This window comes from Ursus americanus, chromosome 6 (assembly GCF_024610735.1).
Source record: "Ursus americanus isolate L20-20 chromosome 6, mUrsAme1.1.p, whole genome shotgun sequence".
Classification (NCBI taxonomy): Eukaryota; Metazoa; Chordata; class Mammalia; order Carnivora; family Ursidae; genus Ursus; species Ursus americanus.
Window position 1 is genome coordinate 25,962,034 of NC_142132.1, and position 17,746 is coordinate 25,979,779.

Sequence of the window (17,746 nt, forward strand, 5' to 3'; positions counted from 1 at the left end):
TGCTATGGTTCAATGCCCCCTAATACTGGTAGGAAGGGCTAACCTGATTAAGGCCTTCCCCATCGATGCGTCTCCTCTCCCATCCCAATTGCATGAGGTGAAACTATTCTCATTCTAGGGTATGTGAAACAGAAATGGCCTAAGTGCTTCTGTAGTCTAGGGGGAGTGAAGGAATATGCTGAGGGAAAATAGCTCCACAGATAAGGACAGATTTATGGCTAAAAGAGAGGCCCTCCTTTGGAACTCTAAGTACACAGTTCTTGCCCCTGCTCACCTCACTGCTAAGAGCTGTGAATTTGCAGAGAGATATGATGAGATTGTCGAACACATCGCTGAGGCCATAGTGGGCGGAGATCATGGCGCACTTCCTGTAATGTCACATTCCAGAAACAGTGAGTCACGGGAAGGCCAGGCAGCCCCTTCCAAGTCCCCGAGGAGGCTTACTTAGGATTCTTCCCCAATCAGTCCCAGGAAGAAACATTTTACTCTTCAATCTGTTTAAGACTGAGCTTTCCCAAGCTTCAGCCTCCTTTCAAAAACTCAGAGAAAACCCATCCTAATAAAAATATGAGTAGGAATCAGAAAGGCATAGAGGCAACCATGTTTGCCCAGAGAGGTGAGAGGAGGTCAAGACCAAGGCCACAGGTGGGCTACCTGAAGCCTGAGATGGCTTTCTGGATGATTGTCTCCTCAAGGCTTTTGTCAAAGACATAAGAAAGGGCAGCAATAGTGGGGCCCCATGTCATGGTGAAGAGGTCAAGATCATAGCTGCCAGCAGACACACGAAGGAATATGCCCTCTGGGGTGGCACCTCGATGAAGCAGCACATTCCATACATAGTTCTCCCGAACCAAGCCTGTCTGCTCTTCAGGCATCACAATTTCCTCATTCCTGTCAGGAGGTAAAGGAAAGAGTAGGTGCACTGCTGTGAACCTAACTGGTTCCAAACTAGGACAACAGGTTTTGCCCATACTAGCACAACCAACCAATGAGAGGTCACCAAAAGTGCAGCTCAGTGGTCTGCTTCCCACCCACTAGTGGGACCAGGGAGAAAAAACGGAAGCGCCCAGTAATCCCCCATAATCTCAAAGCCTTGTCTCTAACTGGGGCCTTTAGCTCTATAGTGAGATCTCCATTCTTTCTGGGCGTAAGAGTATGGATATTTCTCTCTACCTTTTCTGGTTTACAATAAAAAAGTAAGTGTCTCACCTCTGATCTTTGCCCCAAACCTCACCCTCCAGTGCCCCTCTTGGGTTCTCTACCAGCTTCATTCAGAATGCATTTTGTGAGCTACACAGAAAAACCCAGCTGCTTTGGGTTCAGAAAATGGGCCCATGATATTCTACTTAGCAGGTGCTGTTTAGATCCTGGCTCAGACTATTACAGCTCCAGTACTGTTCAGGCTTAAGGAAGAAATGGGAAGAGGGGCTGCCCAGCTGAGTCTCAATGCTAAATCCAGGGCATACGAATCATTGAAGGCTAATGGGACTCTAAAATTTGGAAAAGGAAGCAGTGTGCTTCTGCTTAACGAGATGCCAAACTATTCTCCACAAATACTCACTTGATGGCATGGTACATGTCCTCCAGGATGTCTTGCTCAAAGTCCTTGCCTCCATTCACACCTTTTAGGTTTTTGCGAAACTCCTAGAGACAGGCCAATAAGCTTTCCCCCCATATGTCAATGCTGACACCCCACCTAAGGAACTCCTGGGTCTATGGTAAATAGGACTTAGGAAACTGTAAGTGAAAGAGCCCACCTCCCTAACCCAGTTTTTTTCCCAGATTGGCCAGCCCTCCTTGAGACCCCTGGACAAGCTCTGTCCATTGTGCCCACTGGAAATCCCATGTCCTTCCTGCTATACCTCCAAAACTGTACTGGATCCTCTCTGCCTTGGCTGGGATCCAAGCTTACCTCTAGAGTCATGGGTGCATTCTGTTTGCGAACGTTGTGGTTGTGCTGGTCAGTATTAAGCATGATGACAGCATAGGCCAGGGCAAAGCAGGCATCGCTATTGGCAAATGGGGAGCCATTACAATTCTGAAAAAGCAAAGACCTCACCTGTATCAATGCTCTTCTCTGGCCAATCAAACCTTCACTACCAACCCACTGGCCAATGCTGGGTATACAGGGGGGCTACCAGCCACAAAGCCTCCAACCTCTTGCCAGCTCCCTAACAGAAGCTGCTCTATGGAAAGCTCGCTGTTGTTGCTCTCAGCATTCTTAGGAGACAGCAGCTGGGTCCTTCAGTTGGAGCCATAAAAACCCTCCAGTCAAATGAACCTGGGATGTTGGGCTCAGGCCCTGCCACTCAACTCACTCTCCAATGCTCTGTGAATGCCTCCAGCAATCTCTGGATAACTGGTGCTTCCCCAGGTAAGCGGAAGGCTTCCAGATAGAGACGAAGAGCTTCATCCAGCCGTAGACCCTGAAAGCTGAAGGTGCTAGAGGGAAAGGAAGAAGGACAAAGAGGCTGAAGATATATAAGCTGCAAATGCTGGGCTCCCTATTAGCTCTAGTCCCTCTAACCTTCTCATATTGGAACAGAGGAGACTGAAGACTCTAGCAAAGGGGAACGATCTCGTGGTCATCTCCAACACAGACTAGAATCTGACAACTCCTAATTTTTGTATGTTCCACATCAGTGCATTCTTGCCTGGAAACCTCATCCGCTGGAACCTATAACCTACCTTGTGCTCAGGAACCCAGTTCTATCCCTTTGCAATGCTCTCTGTGCAGAATGAAATGGCTCCCAAAGCTATCCTGCTGGATCCTCTTTCAGGTCCAACAGACATAAGTCATGGGAAGAGGAAGAGAGTGTGACTTAGGTCACCAGCAGGAACTGACTGAGACAGTTTAGAGGGAGGGATGCCTCGCCCTTTGATCACCAACTATGTCTCCCATTTCTTGCCACTTTCTCACCTCACAAAGCTCTCCAACAGGTCAATGTTTTTGCGGTCACTCACAAACTCTCCAATCATTTTCTTGTCCAGCCGAGGGTTCTCTCGGAGCCACTGGGCTACCTCTGTGTTGTCCATTGGGATGGTGAGGAGGCCTTTCTCCTGCAGAAACTGGATCCCCTTCTTTGGTTTCTGGTTGAACTGCTCTGTGCCAGTGATTAGCAGCTGGAGGAGAGATTTTAGAGGTGTCACAAGCTGCTCTGCTCCTAAACCAGATAAGGCCAGGCTGAACTCCATCATAGTCCACAGCTGGTCACCTAATGGGCTGCTAGGATGTGGTTCTAAGTGACTCCAAAACTAAGGCTGGATCATACTGGCCCTCGCTCTCCCCAGTCTTCCTGTCTAATTAGAACTGGCCGAGGAACAGGGGTGCCCGGCTTGCTCAACTGGTAGAGCATGTGACTCTTGATCTCGGGGTTGTTAAGTCTGAGCCCCATGTTGGGTGTAGAGATAACTTAAAAATAAAATAAAATAAAATATAAAATTAAAAAAAAATTGCACCAGAAGGGGGACCTGACTCAGTTGCACAGAATATGCAACTCCTGATCTCAGGGTTGTGAGTTCAAGCCCCACACTGGGCATACTTTAAAAAAGAAGAACTGGCTAAGGAGCTCCTTCTCACTCATTTTCTGAGTTCTCAAGATGTACAGGGACAGCTCTTCTCCACCAACTTGGGAACCAGGAAAAAGTAGAAGAGAGACTAGAGAAGGTTCTCTTCTCCCCAGTTTTTTTAAAAGAATATTTTATTTATTTGTCAGAGAGAGAGAGCGCACAAGCAGGGGGAGCAGCAAGCAGAGGGACAAGCAGGTTCCCTGCTGAGCAAGGAGCCCAATGTGGGATTTGATCCCAGGACCCTGGGATCATGACCTGAGCTGAAGGCAGACGTTTAACCAACTGAACGTCCCTCTTCTCTCCAGTTTTATAGCCATCCTGGCATCTGTTTATAGCTTAGCTTGGATTTCCCTTCTTTCTTCAGTTTCCCAGCTTTTAAGGACCAGGTGAACTATGATGATAATTCAAGTTTTTGTCTGTTTAGTCACAGCTCTGTGATCAAGGGGACACATAAACTAAAGTAATTTAAGCTGATCATAAGAAGAAAAAAGGGTTAAACAAAAGGTTTTCTGTGTTCAAAAAACATGGTTCTTTTTAAACTTTACTAAAGCACCAGATAAATGTCAATTCCTTTTCACTGCCAATCCTTACCCCAGAGCTTGAGACGACCAATAACCTCCAGTGACCCACATGATACCAGGTCCCAGGCTCTTGTTATCACCAGTAACAACTGGCTCTCACCTAGGGCAGCATTTGCCCAGGGGCACACAATAGGGTATGCCTAATTACATGGCTTAGAAGTGAAGGTTTTTAAGGGAGACTGGGTGGTTGCTGAAGTCCCAACAAATGCCAAGATTAGCCTTGGGAAATCACTCAATGAGCTGCTAGACTCTCCCTTATCCTCTGGGACAGAAACCCTATAAAAGACACCCAGACAGAGGCAGACAGAGGCTAAGCTCTGGGGATAGCTATACATACCTTCTTCTTGTTTTTAATTTCAATCAGTTCCCGTGGATCTGGCAGGAGACAGGAAAATCGAGGTGGCTTCCGGATAAACTTTTTGTCAGCTAGGAATGGGAGATGGGAGGAAGAAAAGGAAAAACCCCTAAGGCCTCTTTTACTAGTATAATGGCTTTTGGAAGGTTGCCAATATACTCTAGTAAAGAAGGAGAATGGCTCAAAAATTTTCTTTTTTCTTTTTTTTTAAAGATTTTATTTATTTATTTGACAGAGAGACAGCCAGCGAGAGAGGGAACACAGCAGGGGGAGTGGGAGAGGAAGAAGCAGGCTCCCAGTGGAGGAGCCCGATGTGGGACTCGATCCCGGAACGCCGGGATCACGCCCTGAGCTGAAGGCAGACGCTTAACAACTGCGCTAGCCAGGCGCCCCGCCTCAAAAATTTTCTTGTCCTCATCAGTCTTTCACATTTCTAGAAGTTCTATCTTCTGGGGCTCCAAACGTTTTATTTCCTCTCTCCAGGTTTGAGGGCATGCGTGAGCAGCCAAGGTTCACTCACGTACTGCCTTAGGGTGTCTGTGCCTCCCCCTTCCCTCTGCTCTCCACCAGACCCTCCAGTTGAGGGGGGCTGACGATCATGGACACCCAGTACCCACCCCCAGAGTCAGCAGCTTCCTCCAGATCACCGCATCCTGGCTTCCCGTGTTCTGCTGGCAGCCGCCCTCCACCTGGCAGATGTAGGCCTGGGATGTCTGGGGCTATGCCTACAGGTTTCCCATCACTGGCTGCTTTTTCAGCTGGTAAGAGAAAGGAAGATAAACGAAGACGGGGTAAGAAAACAAACAGAGCTGCAAAAGAGGTTGAGTACTAGGCCAAGGAGACCTGGATAGGTCCCACATAGACTCACATAGGTCACCAGCCCTCAAGAGTAGTCAAATAAGTAGTCCAAATAAATAGTCACTGTCCCAGGTTAGTCAAGCATTAGATTCCATAATTTAATAGAGATTACCTAGTCCCATTCTCTGATCTTCCGGAGTCTCAGTCTCAAGGGGATGTCAGAGAAGATTAATTAGGGTGGAAGCAGATACTGGGGTGGGGGAAGGCAGGGCCTGGAGCTTTCTTTCTTTCTTTTTTTTAAAGATTTTATTTATTTATTTATTTGACATAGACAGCGAGAAAGGGAACACAAGCAAGGGGAGTCGGAGAGGGAGAAGCAGGCTTCCTGCCAAGCAGGGAGCCCGATGCAGGGCTTGATCCCAGGACCCTGGGATCATGACCTGAGCTGAAGGCAGACGCTTAATGGCTGAGCCACCCAGGCGCCCTGGCCTGGAGCTTTCAGGAACAGAAATCCTATATCCTTTCATCTAGGTTCTCTTTTCTCCCCATAAAGAAATAATAATACTCCTATGTTGTATACCTGAAACTAACATAACATTGTATTTTAACCATGCTTTATTTTGTTAAAGATTTTATTTATTTATTTTAGAGAGAGACAGTGCATGCACGCAGGCATGCATGAGCAGGGGGAGAAGTAGAGGGAAAGGGACAAGCAGACTCCATGCTGAGTGCAGAGCCCAATGCAGGGCTTGATCCCACAACCCTGAGATCATGACCTGAGCCAAAATCAAGAGTCGGACGGACACTTAACCAACTGAGCCACCCAGGTGCCCCCGTTAACTATACTTTAATTAAATAATAATAATGATAATGATAATCCTATAAGAAAGCCAAAGTGTGGAAGATAAAAAAAAAAAAGGACAAGTCCATGAGTCTTGCTAATCTGCCTGGCCTATGATTCAAACCATCAAACCCTGGAAACACAGAATTGGGTGAGCCCCCAGAGGAAATGATATAAAGGATTCAGTGAGTAGAGAAGTGATAAGCATAGAACTGATCCTCAAAGAAAGAAATGCCTCTCACTATTGCTGGATTCTTGGGAGCCATCAACTGCCTCATAGCCAGGTCTGGCTGCTTCTTTCTTCTCTTGCTGGGTAAGATTGTTGAGGACTTTGGCCTGGCAATGGGCCTCGGTGCTGTCAATCACTGTCAAGAGGGCATCAAGAGACAGGAGGTGTGTTGTATAGAGCTGACCAGACACAGGGAAGGCATTCTGGAAAGTAAACAGATCCAGCAGACTTGAGGTGAGAATACTTTACACTTTATCCTTTTCCAAAATCCCTGAAACCTCCTGTAACTTCTACATTGTCCTGAGAAAATGCCTTTCTTCTTCTTGTTCCCCAACTCTCAAGTGTTTCCCACCCCGCATATAGTATGCTCACTACCACCAGAGATTTCCTTAACACAGCCTTCTTCCTAGAGGCCAGTAATAATGCTCAGCACCTTGGACAGCAGCTTCGTGAGATCTTCAAAGAGGTTCGAACAGTAGTAGTCACAATCATAGTTGATATAGAGCTCAGTGACAAAACTGGGGATGTGCCAGAGTTGCACAATGGCCTCCAGTGCCATCTCCTTCATCTCATAAGGCATTTTGGGGTTCTCCACAGTGATGATCTCCATGAGCTTTTTGATGTACATCTGGCAATAATCCAGTAATAGCCATTTGGGTGGGGAAGAATTCAAGATAGAAGAGAAAAATTAGACAGGTAAACCATTAAACACAAGAAGGAGAAGCCCAGCCAGGAGGCATGTATTAAGAGACTATTAAAGGTATTCTATCCTCTTTGGCCTCCATGCTAGGGGAGGCCTGGCAGTCTACCTCACACCTGATCCAAAACAAGTTGCCTATTGTCCATCTTTGTGCTCTTTATGTGAGCCTGACCTGGTACTACTCAGAGTTCCTTTTTGCAACTTAGTGGCAAAGCCAGTCTGACTTGCTTGCCTGTACTGCAGAGGAACTGCTAGGCAGAAAACCCATACCCACTCATGGTGAGGTTGTCCACCAGTCCTTATATGTGGCTTCTCTCATTTTATAGCCAGCCAGTTTCCTCTGGGCTTCTTTTAATTTCTCCACCAAAGAGGCCAGCCAATGAACCAAACTATGGAGGCTAAAAGCACTGCCTTACAGGAACCCCTAAATCCCATCCCTGCAGAATGACAGAGCTGGCCCCATTGAAGATGCCATGCATCATTCTATTTTTTCTTCTTCCAAGTTCAATACACTCACCTCCAATTGGAACTTGAGGTGCTCCCTCATGCTTTCAAACAGCAGGAAGCATACCCGCAGGGAAGCAGCATAAAGGTTGAGTCGCTCTACACTGAGTAGCTGGAGATCAGAGTACGGTTAAATCATTAGGTTTCTGAACCTATGGCTCAAACAAGAGAAAAGCAGGAGAGCAAACTGTGTGAGGTTGCCACTAAGTTCCTGTGCTCTAAGGGAACTCTTTATCTAGCCATTCCTGTATTTCTCTTTGGCTGCCAGAGTCCCCAGGGAACTAACAGTGTCCTTCTGACAATGACCACTGGCCAACTGGGGAGGGAGGTTCTTTCCTGGATTCTATATTTTTTGTACCAATCAGCCAAATCTCTCTGTGCACTCCTGATCCTTAAGAGATCCCGAAAAACAGCCAGGGGCTCAGAGCCCCTCTAGAAATCCAGTCTTACCTGGAGTAAGTGGCGGCACATCTCATCCTTGATGAGGCCCAAGAGGGTTTGGCACTGGGCTACAGGGGCTGATTCAAGAGCCACTGTCAGCAAATGCAGTCCCATGTGGATCATAACCTCTGAATTGTGGCGGTCGTGTGGATTGGTGAGGGAGATGAGGAAGCGGAAGAGCTCACGGATGCAGGGAAGACCATAGGGGACCAAAGCTGTACCTAGGGAAGGCCAGGAGTAAAATGGGATTGCTAAGAAACAACTGGCTTGATAGCTTGGCCTGGCCTGCCCTGCATTATACAAGGCAATTTCAGATAAGTGATTCTCTTCAAGAAAAAAAAAATGTTTTCTTTCTGGGGAGGTAAGAAGGTTACTCTCACTTATTGAAGGGAATCAGAATTGATGACCCTAATTTCTATCAAAAGTCCCAAGCTTTCTATTCTTCCCTCTCATTGTAAGTCCCTCTCTGTATAAGTTAGAGAAGAACTCCATCCATGCCAACAGTCCTCTGTCTTGAATCCATTTCCTGACTAGAAAATGGCCTAGAACCTGGATCAGAAGGCACTTTGGGTCCAAGATGGTCTAGACTCAGGACACTTAGTGGGTAGGATGGGGGAGGTGAATAGGCAGAGGCTGCCTGAGAGAACTCACCTTCCTTCTGGGAGGACTGTGTAAAGCGCACACCCCGGGGATTGACGTAATCCATGTCATGAACAGAGGCAGAGTCAGAGTGGTCAGCAGGGGACGTGCACTCCTCTAACACTTCGGGGATGGATTCCACGGATGCTGACTGGGCCTTTTCCACATGGACCCCTTCCTGCTATGACCAGTAGCAGGGGGACAGGAAGAGGGATGAAACAAGAGCAACTTGGAACTTACTCCCCTGAAGTGCCTAGGCTCCAAGTGTCTCTAATAGACTGCAGGTGTAGGGCTAGCTCAGTGGGTTATGAATCAATGCACAATGCAAGATGGCTCAGGGCAGAGTATGATGAAAGACTCAGAAAGCACCTCCTGAGGCATCAGTGACCTAAAATGACTCGAACCCTAGAGGCAACAGAGGCTTTCTTAGGCTCAGGATTTAGATCATTACCTTCCAGACAAAGCTATGGCCATCTCCCTCACCTTTGCCAAGCACTACCTGTATACACGACTTCATAAATCCCATGAGCCACCTCTCACAGTGAGTTATGCTGTGGATTTTCTACACAGCACAGCTGATTCTAGGAAACAAGAAATAACCCCTTACCCTAACCTTTTGAGCCAAGGCCTGGATAAAGGATGCAAAGGATCCAGCCAATTCCCACAGGAGAAGACTAGAGAGGGGCCTTTAGAAATCAAAGCCATACCTGGGGGTCAAGCTGCTCAGGAACCCCTAGTTCACTGCTGCCAGGCTCTGTAGCTGTGCTATACCCCGGAGAGCCAGGTTGCTCCAGGTCAGTAAGGTCCTCCTTGGAGGTGGTCTGTGAGGAGAACTCCAGGCCACTGTCTGTAGAGGGGCTGACCACCGCTGAGGCAGTTTCTGAACTTGCAGAGGAGATGGGAGTGGGCACATCAATGAAGGGCATGCCCCCTGCCAAGCAAAGTAAGTAAGGCTTGAAGATGAAAGACTCTGTGTGAAACACATCCCCTCCTTGCCCCAGGGGCTCTATTTCCTAGACTGCATAATAATCTCTGTAAACAGTGGTCTCTAAAGTAGTCAGAGTCCCTCTGGAAGGAGAACAACCTTAAGTCACCGCAGAAATGCTAAATGGTCAGTCTGAACAGACCTGGAATATTCCCTTTTTGCTCTTAGCAGAAAGACCAAAGCCCCTCGGTTGGCTGGTTTTCAATGTTAAAATCCCCAAGAGAGGAAGGACATTTTCTTCTATCTATTCTAATCAGAGGAACCAACCCAGGGCACTCACCAGTGAGGTTAGAGGATAAGGTGGTTCCATTGGGGGTGGGCAGCTCTGAACCTGATGTGACTTTGGTCATATGGCGCAGGGGCCGGGGGGATCTCTTCTGTTTCTTCCACTTGGATGAATCACTCATGCCTCCTGCTCTCATTTTCAGCTGGAAATAGCATACTTCATTAGCACTGGTATTCAAACTAAGATTCTTTCCCTAGAAAGCTCCCTTCTTTTATTCCTACTGGTCCCTGGAAAACAGCCTATATGCCGCATCTGTGCCACAGGAAAAATCTAGACCATCAGAAGACATTCCTACTCCTCTAACCTGGCTTCTACATCTGCCACTTCACAGGTCAGCCTGGCAGACTCCTAAACATTCTACTTTTAGACTGGTCACACATTACTCTGCTTCCCTGAGTCCTGGGTGGCAATCCTAAGTCCTGTAGATGGTGCCTAATCCTCTTGCAGAAAGGGTGAGGGCAGAGGCTCCTTTACCCGAAGCTTCAGATCTATAGGTCCTGGATTCCTGGGCCTTGTTCCACTGCGTGTAGCACAGCCTCCTACTCCTAGTTCTTATCCAACTAGGAGAGCCTATACTTTCCCCGTCACATTCTTAGCTTTCCCACTGCTTTGTGAACTGGGCCTAGATCCTAAACATATTCCTGGCTCTCTGAAATTTTTGCATCAGATTGGTCAAAGGCTCATTCCTTAGAGGTAAGGAAGGAATGGTATCCCAGCCGATTTGTAGAGTTAAGGATGGAGGGTCATGTCATGTGGCTGCTCTGATCTCTACTGCTCCCAATTTTGGTACATCCCAATTTTTGTACAAACCTGTTCTTCTCACTGCTGGGTCTTTCTAGATGCAATTTTATGTTTTCAAATGGTAAGGCTACTGATTTCTTGGACCTCTGCTCTATTTCATGTCCTTCTCTCCTGCTGTATTTCCACTTCCATATAGCTTCCTTTTAGTCACAAAGGAAAATCTCTAAAACCCATTGTGGGAACTATTCTGGGATGTAAGTTTTTATGTATTTTCTCACCCTAAGCTCACAGCTACTTTGTTTAGGCCCATTTTGTTTTCCTGGTCCTGGTGCCTTCTGATAGGGTCTGAAACCAGTGCCTCTACAGTTACACCATACTATTCCTAGACTGATGGACCATCCCTGGACTGGGCAACAGTAATGGTCCAGGAACCATCAGAACGCCTCTAAAAGAGTAGAAGCATTTTTCCTCCCTGCCTCTTTCTAAAGGCTGAATATACTCATGCTATCCTTGGCTTGTTAAATTCCTTCTAGTACTTGGAGGATAGGCCTCCTTCCTCACCTCCCCCAAGCCCTCCTGAACATGGGTAACCATTGACCCTTTGGTTAGAAACCACATAATTCTTCCTTCCTTACCAACAGCTCCACCCAGAAAGGAAAGAGGTCCAAGAGTTGAGCCCTGCACCCAGCTCTTACTAACATAGCAACAGCCTCACACTGGATTTACATTTCTTGTCCCTCCATCTCCAAAATGCCTACAGTAAAATGCCTAGAATGGAGCTTCAAGTGCTCCGAGAGCTGTGGCTACACAGGAACCAGGGTGCTTTCTCCAGTAACCACTGAAGCTCATCTGTGGCAAGTTCATGGTAAAAAGAATGTTCTGGGAGTTAAGAGTCAGCCAAATATACCATCCAGAAGCTCAAGAGATCAATGAGAGAAAACAAGAACCTCCTGATTTTACTGGCAAATTGTTACTGAGGTCCAAAAAGTACTAACATCTGGATCCACTTTTGTGAGCTATCTTTTCTCTCTAGGTGGCCTCCCAATTTCAGGGACTCCCAGTGGTTCTACTTTCACTGAGAAGCCCGTCACTCATTGAGATTCCTTCCTACACTAGGATTAGTCCTTCCTGTTTCCTTCTCTAACCTCTGCAAAGCTAGCTCCAACCTTATCATTTCAATTAGTATTCTCTGCCTCCTGGCTGGAGTAGGAGATGAGAGGCTGCCAGTTCTCACAAATGCCTCAGCCCTTAAAAAGTACAGTTACGCTCCCTGTCCTAAGGTTCTAAGGACAGGGCTGGGCAGTAGGTATTCATGGAACCCTACAACACCTTATCCATAGAACTGTGCTCCCTGTTATGTTTCCTGTTATGCTCCCTGTCCTGAGGTTCTAAGGTAGGGGGTGGGCAGTATGTGTTCATGGAACCCTACAACACCTTATCCATATATCTGTATTTCCAAAGGGCAGTATAAGCTTTACAAAGAAAGGTCCTAGGTTAATAATGATGGCAAAATGCTGGGCAGCTACTAAAGAGAAATGCAACTTGTGACGAGTCAAGCACACAAGTGAAAACTGACATGATTCATGCAAACAGAATGCAGGCCTATGGACCATCTAGCTAGGTGTACACACACACCTAGTTCTTTTTATCTTCAACGACTTGGGCTATCCAGCTCCTTCCCATCTATCTAGAGTCCTAAATCTTGGAATAGGTCCTTTAATGTTAACTAAGGAAAAAAGACCCCAACTAGATGGATTATCCTTTCCCTCCAAACCCAGTTCAAGTATCCAGATAGAGTCAAGACTGTGCTTAAGCTCTATATGCCAGCTCTGAGACAGGGAGAGGGTAAAAGAGGGAAGGGCCTTGTTTAGAGGTCCCTCATAGTTCCCCTAGAAATGGTAGATATTAAACCTCCTAACAAGATGTCAGCAGGACCCAGGTTCTCTACCTAGGCTCACTAACTACATGATATATCACCAGTTCAAAGCTTCCTTCTGCCTCCAGGCAACCAGATGCCCCAGGAAAATTGCCAACACTGCAAAGCTACAACCACATGCAACACTTCCAAAGCCGTGCTGTGTTACTAGGGAGGCGTAAGTTGTGCTTTGCACAATGGAAATGGGACCCAGATGTTGTATGTGTGTATACACACACCACACACACACACACACACACACACACACACACACACACACACACACGTACATTTAAATAACTTAAAAGGGGGAAAGGAGAGGGAGAGGGAGAGAGACCTTGAGGTTCTTAAAGAGTAGTACCCTCTCTAACTGGTTCAGGGCTTTGGTCTGCTCCCCACTACTTAGCTCCAGTTTGTTGAGGAGACATGGAGAAATCTGTGAAAGACAGGCAAACGAATGATTTAAACAAAGTGACATAAACTCAGACACACGCCAACAGGGCAGAGGGCAGGAATGGGGATGGAGAGCTAGGGAGAAGGAAGGTCAGGTGCATACACCGAATAGCCAAGGTTCATCTCCATGGGCAGAACCTCTTAGGGCTGCAAGTAGAATCATCAGAGGCCTGTGAAGTCTAGGACTTCAGTTCAAGATAGAAAGGGGCCATTCTTCTCACCACCATTCTTCTAGCAGTTTGAGAACCTTCTGATCTAGAGTCAGGCTTGATTTGTCTCGTTAACAGAGACTAGCACAAGTGTGAGCCTAATCTAACCCAGCATTAGGGTGGGACTTAGGGCATAGGGTCCTTAGGCCTCCTACCTGCTGACAAAGCTGGGCTTTGAGGGGATGGCAGGATGTTCACCTTTATCAACATACATTTTTATTGCAACCTGATCGGCCTCACCAAGTTTCCATGAAGGACTGGCTCACCAGCTTATGTGTTGGGTCAACAAAGATATGCTGGGAAGGAAAGGTTCGGAAAGAAGAGGTATCTGGGGAAAAATAAATTTCTCACTAAAGGAACGACAGCTACTTCTAGATTCCAAGCAGACCTGTATAGGCAAAAACATGTTTTTGCTAAGTAGGGGTATCCAGGAAAATCCCCATAACACTGAAGTTGGGAGACCAAGGTTTGGATAAGGGACAGCAGGTCATACCTTCTTCATGTTGGTCCCCATATAGTTCTTGGGTTCTTCTTTAAACTGAGGTAACCTATAAGACAGAATCCCATGGACTGTCATTAGGGATAATAACAAATCTCCCCTGCATGCCAGGCACAGCCCAAAGATGCTCAGGGCCAGAGCGTGCCCTGTCTCTTAGGAAAAGCTAGGAAGAGAAGCAGCTTTGAGAGCCTCAACAAAGAAAGAAATTGGGGGACTTGTAACACAGACACTTTCTTAAAAAGAAGGTAGTCACCAGGGCAAGGTGACTAAGTGCCCTTGGAGTATGGTGGCTCTTTTCATCCTAAACTGATTCCTTCCTACTTGTGTTTACTTGACAAGTATTGATGAAAGCCACAAGATGGGGAAGAGGGCAGTCCATCAAAACCCCAGGAGACTGGGCAAAGAGTGAAGAGTTCAAGGTAGGCTGAGTTTTTGAAACCAAAAAATTTGAGCCTGAGGAATAAGAACACTCTGCAGCAGGGTCCAGGGGCAGATCTAGTCTGTAGATAGTAAGAATTATTACTTACAGATTTGAGAGCAAAAATGGAATCCCATGAGGAAGTTTTTTTGTTTTTTAACTAGACTATTTCCTAGAGCAATTTTAGGTTCATAGCAAAATTGAGCAGAAGGTACACTGATTTCCCATATAAATCCAGCCCCTACTGATGCATAACCATCCCCATTATTAATATCACCTAAGGAGACTTTAAAGCCCTTGCCTCAGTCAGCTCTTCTCACAGTCTATTAAAAAATAAAAAAGGTATAGGAAACAGGCAGTTAGGCATAGTATGAAAAGGCCTCCTAGGTCCTTACTGAGGGCCTTGACTAGGGTAACCAGTGGTCCTGGCTTGCCAGAGACTGAAGGGTTTGCAGGGATGCAGGACATTCAGTGCTAAAATCGGGACAGTTTGGGCAAACAAGGTTGGCCAACCTAGCCTTGGTCCTTCCTCACAGAGCTCAGCACCCTATTCCAGGCTCCCTTATATTTGGCTTCCTCTCTGGGTTCCCTTTCCCAGCTGCTACCTGCACAGAAACAGACACAAGTTTGGGAAGCAGAACAAGGTCTGTCAGCCCAGATCAAATAACCCTCTGCCTCCCTCTGAGGCCAAGCCAGCTCCCTCCTCCTTCTCCCTTGTTCAGTAACCCTGGACCCAGAGAACTACCCCCATCCATAATCCCAGTGGCCCCTGAAGTGGCTGTGGGGTTGGCCAGGTCCCTGAAGTGGCTGTGTGGAAGTAGGCAGGCTCAAGAGGCCTGGGCAGCCGGGCTGAAGCAAACAGCAGCAGGTTTACCTTGTGAAGAGCAGCTGCACCATGTCTACGAGAGTGTGCTCTGCGGATTTTCTCAATAACTCTGCACAGGCAAAAACAAATAACACAGGTGTCATTACTTGCTGTGCTATTATCAGGAGGCTTCTCAGAGCAGACTCCCCTCCAAACCTTGTTTACTAAGGATTATGCCAAACTTATTAAAACCAGCTCCAGCTCAGCCTGGCAGCCACAACAGCACTATCCCACTAGGTGGCACTACTGAGTCAGGGGAAAAAAAGGAGGGGGCACAATGATGTGTTTTCATGGGTTGCAGGCTAGTGTCAATCCCAGAAACCCCAAGGGAGGAAGATTTGGTACCTCGGCTGAGTCAGGGATCTATCCCAGTTCCTGCCCTGGCACAGCTGTATAATAATCAAGTAAAGACATCTAGACCCCTATGGCTCCACAAGGTAGGTAATGGAGAAGTCCTGAGTTTTCTACCTCTCTGGGGTTCAGAGACAGCATCCTATATTTATACTCATGGACACTGGCCCTAGAAATGATGACAGGCCCAATATTCAAGCACCTACCACTGAGCCTCATTTCAAAGCAGATCCGGAAGCAAGACTGCATAATCTCGCACACAGATTCATTGGTTAGGTGGGCACCCGCTGGGGTCAGCAACAGAGTCCGCAGTACCTATCAGGAAGAAAGAGGATATGCAGTGATAAATAAAGCAGGCTGGGTAAAGTGGGGTGCACCTGAGGGGAGAGAAGCTGCCTCCTACTCCTGTAGTCTCCTATGGAAGCACTCAGGGGTGAGAAAGAGAGGTTAGCAAGAATGCTGACCTCACTTCAGTCTGGTAGGGGGCATCTCCCAGGAGCTTGTCTTGGGAACTGTGCCTTTATTCTGTATGACCCTGACACAGTTCAACACTCATTCCAGCCCTAGCCCACAAGCCCCACAGATGGACAGCAGATACGGTCTGCCAGAGGTACAAGCATATTAAGGGCTTCCAGTATCTGATATCAATTCATTTAAGGCTTTTAATTATTTCCTTAGAAAAAGCTTTTACTTTGGGTACCGGAGCTGCTTGTTTGGAAACAAAGTAGCTCCCTAAGCCCCAGTGGAGTCAAAACACAGTCATGCTGCCGGCGGACTTGGGTAAGGATTGGGTAAGGAGAGCTGACAGCACCAGCTCCTGGCCATTAGCCTAATTGCTCTTCCCCTCCATTTACCTGAAGGATTTTCATCAAGACAACCTCATCGCTGGCAGGATCTGTGCCCACAAAACGGGCGTGGGTGACAGCATCTGCCATGTTCTCCATGCCCTCTGCTGTGCCCTCATGAGTGGGATCTGCTCCAACAAAAAAAGGGAAGACTAAATGGTATGGCAAGGAGAGACAGAAAAGGCAAGATATCCTGTATAGGGACTGCTTTCAGAGACTTTGTTTTTCTCCTCTCCAATTTCCTAACTCAGGGCTACTGGAACTACCGGAGAATTTTGCCCATAACTGGCTTTAACAAGCTCTTAAGCACAAATCCCACTGTGTTAAACAGTGGTTCTCAAACTGAAGCATATATCAGAACCACTCAGAAGACTTGTTAAAAATACAAATTGCTGAGCCCGCTTTGAGAACTTTTGATTTAGTGGGGCCTGAGAATTTGCATTTCTAACAAGATCCCAGGAGGAGTTAATGCTGCTGGTCAGGGGGATCATACTTTGGAATCACTGGTGTAAAGCTACTCATTTCATAGAGGAAGGGCCTAGAAATATGAGTTTTTGGCCCACAACAAGGGCCAAGTAGGACCAGACCTTTGAACACCAACATTGTAGCCTTTCACTGTTCATGTGTTCTCTTTCAACACATTTCCCTCTGGTTGCTTTTAGAGTTTTGTGCTCAGGTACAAGTGAGGTAGGGGAAAGAAATGGACAGTCACTGCTGCCAATACTTAAATCTGGGTGCCACATTACAACAAATCAGAGACCCCTTCCTGCTTTGGTTTCATTCTTATTTAAAACAATATGACATTGAAGAAAGAATCATTTTGTCAGCTTAACTAAACAGGCATTAGAAGAGAAAGAAGACAAACTAAACAGGACTGGAGGGTGGCTGACTGGGGAGCAGGAGGAAGAGAATTTTAACAGTGAATAAGAAGAGGGGAGAAACTAGCTCAGACAACAAGCGCCATGCTGCAAACTGACACAAATGCTGCCAAGGGGGAACCTGCTCCCATTCATGTGTTAAATATCCACGAGGAGAGCCAAAGAAGTGGCCTCCATCAAGGCCTACAAGGGTCCCGCAGAACTGCCTGGGTTATCCTCGAAAGGGAAACATAAGTAGGAAAAAAAGGCAGGGACATGAAAAGCTTTGCAAGTGACAGAAAACGTTGCTCCAGAGGGGGCATGGTATAATACAGGAGCACCTCCTAGTATTAAGCGGTGGGAATTAAAAGAAATCTTATCATTTTCTTTCCTGGTACCTGAAATTAATAGAGTTCCTGAGCCTAAAGCTCAGGGGAATAGCTCAGAAACCAGAACATTTCCCTTGAAACAATGAGCCCAAAGACTTTCATTAATTTTAAGTGATCTTCATCTTTCTCTTCTGTCCTGGTTCCTCTCTGACACCTGGCTAAAGACTCAATTCATCCTTACAGCATGGCCCTACTCAGCATCATCAGGAGTAGTTAGAGGTCATGCAAAAGGAAGCCAATTTCATGATGATACATAGTATAAAGCTGACCCAACT

At 46.8% G+C, this 17,746-nt stretch overlaps 1 protein-coding gene across 10 annotated transcripts in view; it reads right to left on the bottom strand.

Moving 5' to 3' along the window:
• GBF1 (golgi brefeldin A resistant guanine nucleotide exchange factor 1) overlaps positions 1–17,746 on the bottom strand; it is a 115,970-nt gene that overhangs the window by 11,473 nt on the left and 86,751 nt on the right. For 2 of the 10 annotated variants that reach the window (XM_045802970.2, XM_045802968.2), the window contains exons 5-24: positions 16,235–16,353; positions 15,587–15,695; positions 15,039–15,099; positions 13,741–13,795; positions 12,923–13,021; positions 9,924–10,071; positions 9,366–9,589; positions 8,671–8,836; positions 8,029–8,240; positions 7,592–7,690; positions 6,808–7,002; positions 6,388–6,577; positions 5,124–5,264; positions 4,489–4,577; positions 2,921–3,123; positions 2,319–2,442; positions 1,913–2,038; positions 1,562–1,644; positions 655–891; positions 275–368 (exon numbers count right to left, since the gene is read on the bottom strand). In XM_045802970.2, coding sequence (XP_045658926.1) covers positions 275–368; positions 655–891; positions 1,562–1,644; positions 1,913–2,038; positions 2,319–2,442; positions 2,921–3,123; positions 4,489–4,577; positions 5,124–5,264; positions 6,388–6,577; positions 6,808–7,002; positions 7,592–7,690; positions 8,029–8,240; positions 8,671–8,836; positions 9,366–9,589; positions 9,924–10,071; positions 12,923–13,021; positions 13,741–13,795; positions 15,039–15,099; positions 15,587–15,695; positions 16,235–16,353 — 2,774 coding nt within the window. Of the gene's footprint in view, positions 1–274; positions 369–654; positions 892–1,561; positions 1,645–1,912; positions 2,039–2,318; positions 2,443–2,920; positions 3,124–4,488; positions 4,578–5,123; positions 5,265–6,387; positions 6,578–6,807; positions 7,003–7,591; positions 7,691–8,028; positions 8,241–8,670; positions 8,840–9,365; positions 9,590–9,923; positions 10,072–12,922; positions 13,022–13,740; positions 13,796–15,038; positions 15,100–15,586; positions 15,696–16,234; positions 16,354–17,746 lie in introns of all 10 variants that reach the window. The other 8 variants (XM_045802969.2, XM_045802967.2, XM_045802974.2 and 5 more) reach the window with 5 other exon arrangements.